The sequence below is a fragment of the Ursus maritimus genome, unplaced genomic scaffold (genome assembly GCF_017311325.1).
Source record: "Ursus maritimus isolate PB19 unplaced genomic scaffold, ASM1731132v1 scaffold_22, whole genome shotgun sequence".
Taxonomy (NCBI): Eukaryota; Metazoa; Chordata; class Mammalia; order Carnivora; family Ursidae; genus Ursus; species Ursus maritimus.
The window spans coordinates 25,206,093-25,216,500 of NW_024424675.1; the positions used below are offsets into that span (position 1 = coordinate 25,206,093).

General features: G+C 57.6%; 1 protein-coding gene across 1 annotated transcript in view; it reads left to right on the plus strand.

Annotated features, from left to right (window-relative positions):
• CEP250 (centrosomal protein 250) overlaps nucleotides 1-10,114 on the plus strand; it is a 44,395-nt gene extending 34,281 nt beyond the window's left edge. Inside the window, 9 exon segments of the mRNA XM_040638236.1 lie at nucleotides 12-132; nucleotides 1,166-1,287; nucleotides 1,752-4,367; nucleotides 6,808-6,882; nucleotides 7,072-7,227; nucleotides 7,690-7,791; nucleotides 8,478-8,540; nucleotides 9,631-9,657; nucleotides 9,659-10,114. Coding sequence (XP_040494170.1) covers nucleotides 12-132; nucleotides 1,166-1,287; nucleotides 1,752-4,367; nucleotides 6,808-6,882; nucleotides 7,072-7,227; nucleotides 7,690-7,791; nucleotides 8,478-8,540; nucleotides 9,631-9,657; nucleotides 9,659-9,835 — 3,459 coding nt within the window. The 3' untranslated portion in view covers nucleotides 9,836-10,114.
• The last annotated feature ends 294 nt before the right edge of the window (nucleotides 10,115-10,408 follow it).

A 10,408-nucleotide genomic window follows, 5' to 3' on the forward strand; every position in this document is an offset into this window, starting at 1 on the left:
TCCTTTCCCAGGACGACCTGAGGGAGCAGGGTCTGAAGCTGGAGCAGCGTCTCGCCGATGCAGAGGCCGAGAAAAGTCAGGTCTGCACAGAATTGCAGGATTTGCAGAGACAGCTCTCCCAGTACCAGGAAGGTGAGAAGCGCAAGGCAGGCAGGGAGATTTGGAGGGAAGAGCAAGGAGAGGCCAGAAGCCCAGAAGGGGCAGCCACTCTTCACTGCTCGTGCCCAACAGTGAGAAGCTACCTAGAGACCTCTCCAAAGGGGTGATGACCCCCATGAACTGTTCTTCTGCTTTGCTTGGCCTTTGAGGGCCATCCTGGAAGAAGGAATTCAGGGGGACAGAGTGGGTGAACCAAGAGAAGTTCCTGGCTAGGCTTCCCCTTTCTTTGAGGATTAAAAAACTGACAGCCTAGGGCCAGGACTGTGAGAACGTTATAAAATTCTGTGTCTTTTGTCATTTATCCACGTTACTTATTTTTGTCCTCTCCAGCTATGTCGTCAAAATTACTCACCTTTGACAGCAGAAGGATTATGGGCTTGTTTAAGAAATAGCAAAGTGGGGGGACCTGGGGAGAATGCCCCGCTGCCACAGCGAAGGGCGTGGGTGGTCACTACTTGGAAAAGAAAGGAGAGGGAGGGTCTTGGGGGCCAAGGCTCCGTAGTAGAAGAGAAGACGACAACTTGGGGAGGGGGTCTGGGTCTTGAAAGTATCCCAGAGGGCTCCCTGAGAGCCACATGCACAGAGCTGGGTTCTGGTGCATTTTGCAGAAATGGGGGCAGCCAAGGGGGCAGCACTGGTCTCTGGGAACCTCTGCAAACCATAGAATCAGAGACTAGAAAGGACCTCGAGCGACATCTAGCCCTCCCCCCAGTCTGGAATCCAGGGCTGGAGGTCTGTACGTGCTAGGGCAAGGCAGCGTTGGGAGGATAGTCAGGCAAGTGCTGGCGCCGGTCAGCCGCTGCAGACGTGAGTGCGGGAGCAGCAGGAGCCTAGACAGCCCGGAACAGCTGGCCGATGGGGGACATGCATGTGAAACTGGACGTAATTCTCTCCTTCCTGGCCTTCCCTTTTGATTCTGTTCCTCACCCTCCATCTGCCTCTCTGTCCCTCTTTTCTTCCACCCTCCACCCTGGGCCTCACTCCGCCACCTTCCCTCTTCCCAAAGAGAAATGCAAGTGGGAAGGAAAGCAGAAGTCGCTGGGATCTGAGCTGACAGAACTGCGTGAGACTCTGGCGACATTGCAGAGCCGTCTGCGGCAAGCAGAGCTGCAGGGACTGGAGGCCCAGGTGAGGTGGCCCTGGTCTGGGGCAGGGGCTTTCTCCAGGAGAAGTCCTTGGGGGCCAGGCTGTAGCTCCAGACCCAGCTGGGCCTGTGGTCCTACCCCATCCATTGGTAGTGCCCCACGTCCTTCAGCAAGGGACTGTTTCCCCGGCTGTCTCCCTGTCCTTGAGGGCCGTGATGAAGGCCCTGGGGAGTTTTCCTGAAGGGAGGCAGAAAAGTCTGTCCCTTGCCCTGAAGGACCGGAGTGTGGGATGGCTCATTTGTTTCAGGCTTTCTCCTGTGGGCCTAGTGGAGCCCTGGCATGCGGTAGGGATGATCTTTTACTGGATCAGCATGAGGGGAAGGCACCAGCTCTCTTTGTCCCTTCTTGACGGGGCTGGGGCTGCGGAGTAAGGAGATGAAGGGCCTGCGCTGCGGTGATAGTATCTGGCAAGTGTAGCCTAAGGTGGTTTTGCGTCTTCTTTTCCAGAAGGAGCGAGAGCTCCTGCAGGCGGCCAAGGAGAACCTGACAGCGCAGGTGGAACATCTGCACGCATCTGTGGCGGAAGCCAGGGCTCAGGCCAGTGCCGCCGGGGCCCTGGAGGAGGACCTGAAAACCGCTCGCTCGGCCCTGAAACTCAAGAGCGAGGAAGCGGAGACTGAGCGTGAGCGAGCCCAGGCTCTGCAGGAGCAGGGTGAGCTGAAGGTGGCCCATGGGAAGGCTCTGCAGGAGAATTTAGCTATCCTGGCCCAGACCCTATCCGAAAGAGAGGGGGAGGTGGAAGCTCTGCGGGGAAATATCCAGGAACTGGAGAAACAACGGGAGATGCAGAAGGCTGCTTTGGAAGTGCTATCTCTGGACCTGAAGAAGAGGAACCAGGAGGTGGGTGCACAACAGGAACAGATCCAGGAGCTGGAGAAGTGCAGGTCCGTCTTAGAGCACCTGCCCCTGGCCGTCCAGGAGCGGGAGCAGAAGCTGGTCGTGCAGAGGGAGCAAATCAAAGAGCTCGAGAAGGATCGAGAGACCCAGAGGAGCATCTTGGAGCATCAGCTTCTCGAACTTGAGAAGAAGGCCCAAGTGATAGAGTCCCAGAAAGGACAGATTCAGGATCTGAAGAAGCAGCTGGTTACTCTGGAATGCTTGGCCCTGGAACTGGAGGAAAACCATCACCAGATGGAGTGCCAACAAAAGACCATCGAGGAGCTGGAGGGCCAGAGGGAAATGCAGAGGGTGGCCCTGACCCACCTGACACTGGACCTGGAGGAGAGGAGCCAGGAGCTGCAGGCCCAGAGCAGCCAGATCGACGAGCTGGAGAGCCACGGCACCCTTCTGGCCAGAGAGCTCCAGGACAAGGACCAGGAGCTGAAGTGCCAGCGAGAACAGATCGAGGAGCTGCAGAGGCAGAAGGAGTGTCTGGCTCAGGACCTGGAGAGGAGGGACCAGGACATGCTGCTCCAGAGGGAGAGGATTCGGGTCCTAGAAGACCAGAGGACACTGCAGACCAAGATCCTGGAGGAGGACCTGGGACAGATCAAGCTGTCGTTGAAGGAGCGAGGCCGGGAGCTGGCCTCCCAGAGGCCGCCGATGCAGGAGCGGGCGGAGGAGGGGAAGAGCCCGAGTAAAGCACAGCGCGGGAGCCTCGAGCACCTGAAGCTGATCCTGCGGGATAAGGAGAAGGAGGTGGAGTGCCAGCAGGAGCGCCTCCAAGAGCTGAGGGGGCACAAGGACCAGCTGGAGCAGCAGCTGCAGGGCCTGCACAGGAAGGTGGGGGAGACCAGCCTCCTCCTGAGTCAGCGAGAGCAGGAGCTGGTGGTCCTGCAGCGGCATCTGCAGGAAGCCAGGGAACGGGCGGAGCTGAAAGAGCGGTCGCTTCAGGGTCACCTGGAAGAGGCACAGAGAGCCCTGGCTCAGAGGGACCAGGAGCTCGAGGCCCTGCGGCATGAGCAGCAGCAGGCACGGGGGCAGGAGGAGACGACGAAGGAGAAGGCCAGCACACTGCAGAGCGCCTTGGAGCAGGCCCGCGCAGAGCTGCGGGAGCGCCAGGGAGAGCTCGAGGACCACAGGGAGCACATGCGAAGGCTCCAGGAGGAGCTGGCCATGGAGGGACAGCGCGGGCAGGCCCTGGAGGAGGTGTTGGGGGACCTCAGGGCTGAGTCGCGGGAGCAGGAGGAGGCTTTGCTGGCCCTCCAGCAACAGTGTGCCGAGCGGGCCCAAGAGCACGAGGCGGAGGTCAGGGGCCTGCGGGACCGCCTGCTGCGGGCAGAGGCCACGCTCAAGGAACGGGACCAGGAGCTGGAGGCCCTGCAGGCGTCCGGCCAGTCCTCCCAGCGGCGGGAGGAGACTGCCCGGGACCGGGCCGAGGCTCTGCAGGAGGCCCTGAGCAAGGCTCAGGCCGCCCTGCAGGAGAAGGAGCAGCGGCTGCTGGGGCAGGCGGAATTGAGCCGCAGCCTGGAGGCCAGCACAGCCACCTTGCAGGCTGCCCTGGACTCCTGCCAGGCACAGGCCCGGCAGCTGGAGGAGGCCCTGCGGAGGCGAGAAGGCGAGATCCAGGACCGGGATCTCCGGCACCAGGAGGCCGTGCAGCAGCTCCATCGGGCACTGGCCCAGAGGGAAGAAGAGCTGAGCCATCAGAAGAGGCAGGGGCAGCTGCTAGAGCAGTCTCTGGCCCAGAGGGCCCGAGAAGATGCCAGCCCAGGGAAGCAGGGTCCGGGGTGGGAGAGAAAAGAGGAGGAGATACGGGGCCTTCGCGAAAGCCTAAGGGAGTTGCAGCTGACTCTAGCCCAAAAGGAAGAGGAGATCGTGGGGTTGAGAGAGGCCCAGCAAAGGAAGAATCTGGAGGACTCAACCCACAGCCACACAGCCTCCCCGGCGGAGGAGCCCTCTACGAAGTTTGAGGCTTTCGGGCCCCGGCTGCAGCAGGAGCTGGAGCGACTGCAGGCCGCGCTGAGACAGACGGAGGCCAGGGAGATCGAGTGGAGGGAGAAGGCCCAGGACTTGGCGCTGTCTCTGGCCCAGAGCAAGGCCAGCGTTAGCAGTCTGCAGGAGGTAGCCATGTTCCTACAGGCCTCCGTTCTGGAGCGGGACTCAGAACAGCAGAGGCTGCAGGTGAGTTACTCCGCAGGTAGTAACGGCCGGGGTTGCAGAGCCTGTCTGGCTGAGCGCAGGGGCTGCCCGCCGCCCTGGGCTTGTGACAGCTCAGGGTGTGAGAGGGTGGAGAGAGGCGGAAGCCAGAGTATTGTGCTAATCCAGGGGTTAGGGAGAGAATAAGACAGCCACAGTTCCTGCCCTCGTAGAGCTTATAGTCTAGCGGGTAAGCAATTAGAATGCAGTGTCTGGTTCTCATTAGAGCCTCGTCAGGGAAGTTCAGTGTGCTCTGAGCACACAGAGGGCACCCAGCCAGCCTTTCCTAGTGGTAAGTCCTGGAAGGCTTCCCAGTAAAAGCAGGGTTTAAGATTAGATCTGAAGGGGCCAGTAAGGAATTAGCCAAGCACAGGTCAGGGAAGAGCTTTCTGGGGAAGAGGAAAGAGGAAGGAGAGCATGGATCGTCTGTCCAGGGACTTCGAGCTGAATGGAACACAGAGGGGCAATTGGCAACAGATGACAAGGCAGCAGGGGTCCCATCGTTCAGGGCTTCTGAGTCGTATCCAAGACCTCGGTGACCAATGGGACCTGGATGAAGTGTTTGGGGCAGTGGGGGAGGGTGACACATTCAATGCAACAGTAGATCTGGGGAAACCAACAAGGAGGCGGTCATCAAAGTCCCGGGACAGATGGTGACCTAAGACGGTAAGGGTGCATGGTGACACGGGGTGGGCCTAGAAGCTCACAGGACTTCTGGCAGTTGACTGGCTAAGAGACAGCGGCATGAAGAAAGGGCAGAAGGAAATCAAACCCCTGGGTTTCTGCTCAAAGGCAGGTTTCGGGAATGCTGTGGAATGGCAGTGGAGTGAGGTGCCTGTGGGAACTACAGGGGGCAAGGTCCAGGGGGCAGGTCTGTAAAGGGATCTGAACTTGAAGGATGAGGCTAGGGCATAGACTTGGGGTCCTCAGCAGTTAAGGATAAGTGCACTCCTCTAGGCGGAATATCGAGTGAGAAGGGAAGTGGACCTTGTGTAGCATTCAACCTCAAGGTCAGGGGCCATGTCTTAGTCCCCTTTGCTTCCCCAGCACTGGGCACAAGGCCTGCACAGAGTAGGTAGTCAGGAAAGCAAGGTTGACTGTTGGCCATAGAGAGGCATTGTCTCTTGCCAAGAAGAACCCAGCCCATTTTTCCTGGGAAATTGACTCCACACTGTGGGACTTAACTAGGGTTGAGCCCCAGAGAACTCCCCGCCCCCCCATCATCTGAGACAGACAGTGCTGCAGGGACTTACCTTCTGGGAGCAAAATGCAGAAAAGGGAATCCATGTGTGAACTTTGGAGTCAAGTCCCTGGGTTTGCAATACTGTCCTAGAGTTTATGGGCTGTGTGACCCTAGGTAAGTGCCTTCACTTCTCTGACTCTTAGTTTTCTCTTCAATAAAATAGGGAATGACAAGACCAGCCCCGTAGGGCCATCTTGAGTATGAAATGAGATAATACATATGAAGTGAATAAGAAGGAAGCATTCTATAAGTAGAATTCCTTTCCTATTTCTCGGCTCATCCTTAGAGGCACAGAAAAAGTAAGGTCCATGGCAGGGTAGGGGGGTTGCTGAGCAGTACTGTGGCTCGGGTCAGGGTCCCTCTGCACTCCCCCCAAACGCTCAAGAATATCTTTCAGATGCAGCCCTCCATCACAGTGCTGTCATTTTTTATTTTAAGCATTTTCCATGCCATACACTGTTACTCTTGCTTCCTTCCACAACAACCCTGAGAAATAGTTTATAGTTCAGAGAGGCCGAGTAACTTGTCCAAGGTTGCACGGCCAGTCATTGGCAGAACTAGATGTAGGGAGTCTGACTCTAGAATGCAGCCTGTTGACTGCTGAGCGCTTCCTGTCTCCCAGACAACCGAAACCCATGTACAATCACTTCCTCTTATCGGTCTCTTTTCTTAACCATTACCATTTATAAGACATACGGCACCTAGAAAAAAACTAGTGCTGGGGTCCCCACTTATTGGGAGGGATTTAACCCCAGAGGCTTCATCTATGCTTCATGGAGCATGTGGTTGTTTTACAAATGAGGAAATTAGGTTTTGGAGAGAGCTCATATCTTGACCCAGGTCATATCACCAGTAAGTGGTGACAGAATGCCCAGCCCTGTGTGACCCCAGAGTCCACGCTCTTTCTACAACACCTCAGCGCTCCAGGTTGCTTAGCTTACAGAAGAGCTCGAACAAGCCAGGTTCTAGTCCTAGCCCACCATGTGTCTCTGCATAGACCCCTCTCCGCTTCTTTGCTTTGTCCACCTGTAAAGATTCTGCACTAGAATAGCTCAGAGGCTCCAGGAAAGTAAGACTCTAACCTGATGAGAAAATTAACTGGTTTTTATGAGGATGGAAGGTAGCGTGGGGCTGGGCATGAGGTTGCCATGGTGTGATTTGCGCCACACCTTGATATCCCAGGATGAGTTGGAGCTCACCAGGCAGGCTCTGGAGAAGGAGCGGTTCGGCAGAGCAGAACGGGGGCCCAGAGAAGAGGTAGGTGCACAGCTGGAAGAGGTGAGCTGGGGGCCTGGTGGGAACCGATGGCCAGGAGGACGCCCCTTTCCAGGGACTTGTTCCCCTCCTTTGGGAATTGGGTCCCCGAAGCTCAGACCTGCCAGAATCGGTCCCTTTGCCTTCGGTCTAAGGGGCTGGCCAGGTGAGAGTCCCGGGTCTGTCCTACAGGTGTCAGGAGCCGAGGCTGAGCCGAGTCTCGGAATGGAGGAGAAGCAGCTGTGGGGACGAAGGCTGGAGCATCTCCAGGAAGCAGTGGCGCAGCTGGAGATCGACCGGAGCAGACTCCAGCGCCACAACATGCAGCTGCGGGCCACCTTGGAGCAGGTGCGTCCTTTCTCCGGTCCTCAGCTCCCTCGTCGGGTCTCCAGTGCACAGGCATCTCGGCTTCGCATGTAGCCCCCAGAGCAGAGTGGTAAACTGTAGCCCAGGGGCCACATCCAGTCTGCTGCCTGCTGCTGAAAAGCAGTGTTATAGTGGAGTTGAATAGTTGTGCCAGAGACCTAATGGCCTGCAAAGCCCAAAATACTGCAGAAAGCATTTGCTAAGCCTGCTCAGAAAGCCTGAGAGGCAGTCCCCACCTCTTCCGCCCCAGCAGCACCTCTGTGCTCTCAGGGCTGCCCTGGCCCGCGCCCTCCTCATCCCAGGAGTTTAGCTTCTCATGGTTGCTGTCTCCCACTCACACCTACACCCGCAGTCACGCCCACACCAGCCTCCTCTCGCGAAAGGCAGTTCTGCTCTAGCCCCAGAGCCAAGCCTCGCCCTGACTTCTCACCTGCATCTCGGCAGGTGGAGCGAGAGCGCAGGAAGCTGAAGAGGGACTCCATGCGTGCATCAAGGACAGGTGTCCCGGAGGCCAGGGAAGCCACAGCTTCGTCCCCCACACAACAGGTTTGCCTCTTTTTCTTGACTGCAGCCTCCAGAGAGCCCAAATCCGACCACCAGAAACAGCCCCCTGCAGTGCCTATCCCAGGCTACCCTCGCAGGGGGAGACAGCCATGTGAGCTGATCCAGGGGCCCCTCCTGGCGGGCTTCTGCACATCTCAGTCTGTCCCTGACCCAGGAATGAGGCCCATCCTCAGTGGGTGGGGATGGAGTCACGGCTCGCAGCCCTACCTTCTCAGGAGCTCAGAAAGCCTCCCCTGATGTGTAACCTACCTGCTTCCAGACCAGGGCCTCAGGCTTATCCAGGAGTGGGGCTCCTCAGGCTTCTGGTCGGAATCCCTGGCAAATGGGTGTCGGGTGGTGCTTGCCAGCCCCTGATGTGCCTACAAGCCTGATAGCAGCTTTGTGGGTCTCTCAGATCTCCTCCCTTGTAGTGTTGAATTTACGAGATTAGAGTCCATGGTATTTCCTGGGACTAGACTCCCTTTTTGGGGTAAGGAATTGGGGGAAGACTCCCCAAACTAGCACTCTTCTAGCTGACTTATGCATGGTACCCCAGGGAGTCCAGTCTGGGTTCTGGCCCATAGCCCTTGCCTTGGCCCCCAGGATTGGGATGAGCTGGCTAAAGATGCCTGTAGAACCCCCAAGGTGGGAAGACCTATTCCAATAGGAATGGCATTTGTCTTCCATAGGATGGAAGGGGAGGACAGAAGGGCTCCTCAGATGCCAAGCACATCGCTGAACTGCAGAAAGAGGTATGTTCTGGAAGAATCGGCTTTCTAAGTCCCCTTTCCCTCCCTTGCAGTCAGGCAACAAGGCGTTAGTGTCTGCTGTGTGCTTCACCCTTTGTGCCCCTCCAGCAGGGAGATGGGAGATAGTTCCTCCCTCAGAGAACTTCAGTCTGTGTGGGAGGCAAGAAGAGCCCAGTCCCAACTCAACCTCCCACCTGCTTAGGGTAGGAGTGGGGAAGAAAGCATGCTCCAGACCCCAGACCGCCAGGTTCCTACTGAGAAAGGAAAAGGAGAAGGAAGAGGGTCTAGGGGCAGACAGAAGATTCCAGGGGGACAGACGAAAGCAGACACAAGCATCCTGGCCTCCTCCGCCGTCACATGCACCCATGCAGGCAGGGCCGTTGCCAGCACACCAGGCAGAGTAGCCTGGCACCAGCACCAGGATCCATACCTCAGAGCTCAGCTCAAGCCGCCACGCCCAAGGAAGCCAGGACAAGTGGCTTCTTGCCTCGTGCGCCAAACCTGAAGGTTCATCCTGTCTCTCAATGCCCGAGAGTAATAAGAACTGTGCAATCTGTATTTCTGAGCCTGTTTCAGAAGCTGATAGTCACTACTGGCAGACCCTGACTCCACAGCTAGACTCGGCTATTAATTGGAGTGAGACAGGGCCGGACTAGGGTGAGGCAAGGGAAGCACACAGGGTGAGAATCTAAGGAGACGCTCGCTGGCAACCTGGAGTTCCTCCTCAAATTTACACCCCAGGAGCCCCTCTGCCCCACCCCAGTCCTGGCCCTGCCCTGAGCTCCTGGGAGTCGCCGCGTCCTCACCTGATCCCTCCATAAAGCAGATGAGTAGTTCTGTCGTTGGCTGTTGTTTCTAAGGTCCCTGTTTGAGTCTCCTATGCAGCCAGGGTTGAGAATCACTGGATTTCCCATGACTCCCAAGGGTCCTCGCCCCAAACACCCTAGAGCCTGATCCTGAGATCTGTGCATGGTAATTGATTCGAATGCTGTCTCTCAAGAGCCCCAGGAGCAGAGCAGGAGGACTTGGGGCAGCTTCAAGGCCCTTAATTACTCTCTCTCTTGGTTTTCCTGCCCCCCCCCCCCGCCACCAGGTGGCCCTGCTGCGAGCCCAGCTGGCTAGCGGGCCTGCACCACAGCCTCTCGCACTCACTGCTGGCCGTGGCCCAGACCCCTGAGGCCACCGTCCTGGAAGCCGAGACCCGCAAGCTGGACGAGTCCCTGACTCAAAGTCTGACATCCCCGGGGCCAATCCTGCTGTGCCCCAGCCCCAGCACTACCCAAGCCATCTCCAGGTAGCAGCCACAGCCAGGGCAGGATCCAGGCCAGCCTGGGACTCCACAGACGGACAGAGGGCTGTCATGGCCCAGGAAGAGGGAAGGAAACCTACAGGGCTGGGGGAAGGCCCCGGCTCACGTGGGAATGAGGCAAGTCACAGCTGCGCGTAGCCCCCAGAGTCACCTAGAGGAGTTCCGTTCTAGCTGGGGGGCGTGTGCTGCCTCTTGTCTCGAATGTGTTATCCCAGCACCTCACCGAATCCTTCTCCTCCCCGCCAACAATAAACCCCGCGTCTCTCCATTTGTTGTCTGCTGCTGTCTCCACTTGTGTTACCGGCGGTGGCAGCACAGCAGGGCTTCTGTGAAGGAAGCATTTGCTGAAGATTCCTGTCAGGTGGCATGAATTTGTTGGCTGCCTGCATTCTGACAGAGAAGGCTTATGGCAGATGCAACAAGTCAAAGCCCCTGTCCGCAGGGAGCTTGAGCCCGGTTGGCAAGAACTCATCGATGAGTCACAGACAGTTCTCTGTGCTCACTAGAAGTGCGTAGAAATTCTGGGGACCGGGGCACCTCGGTGGCTCAGTACATTGAGCGT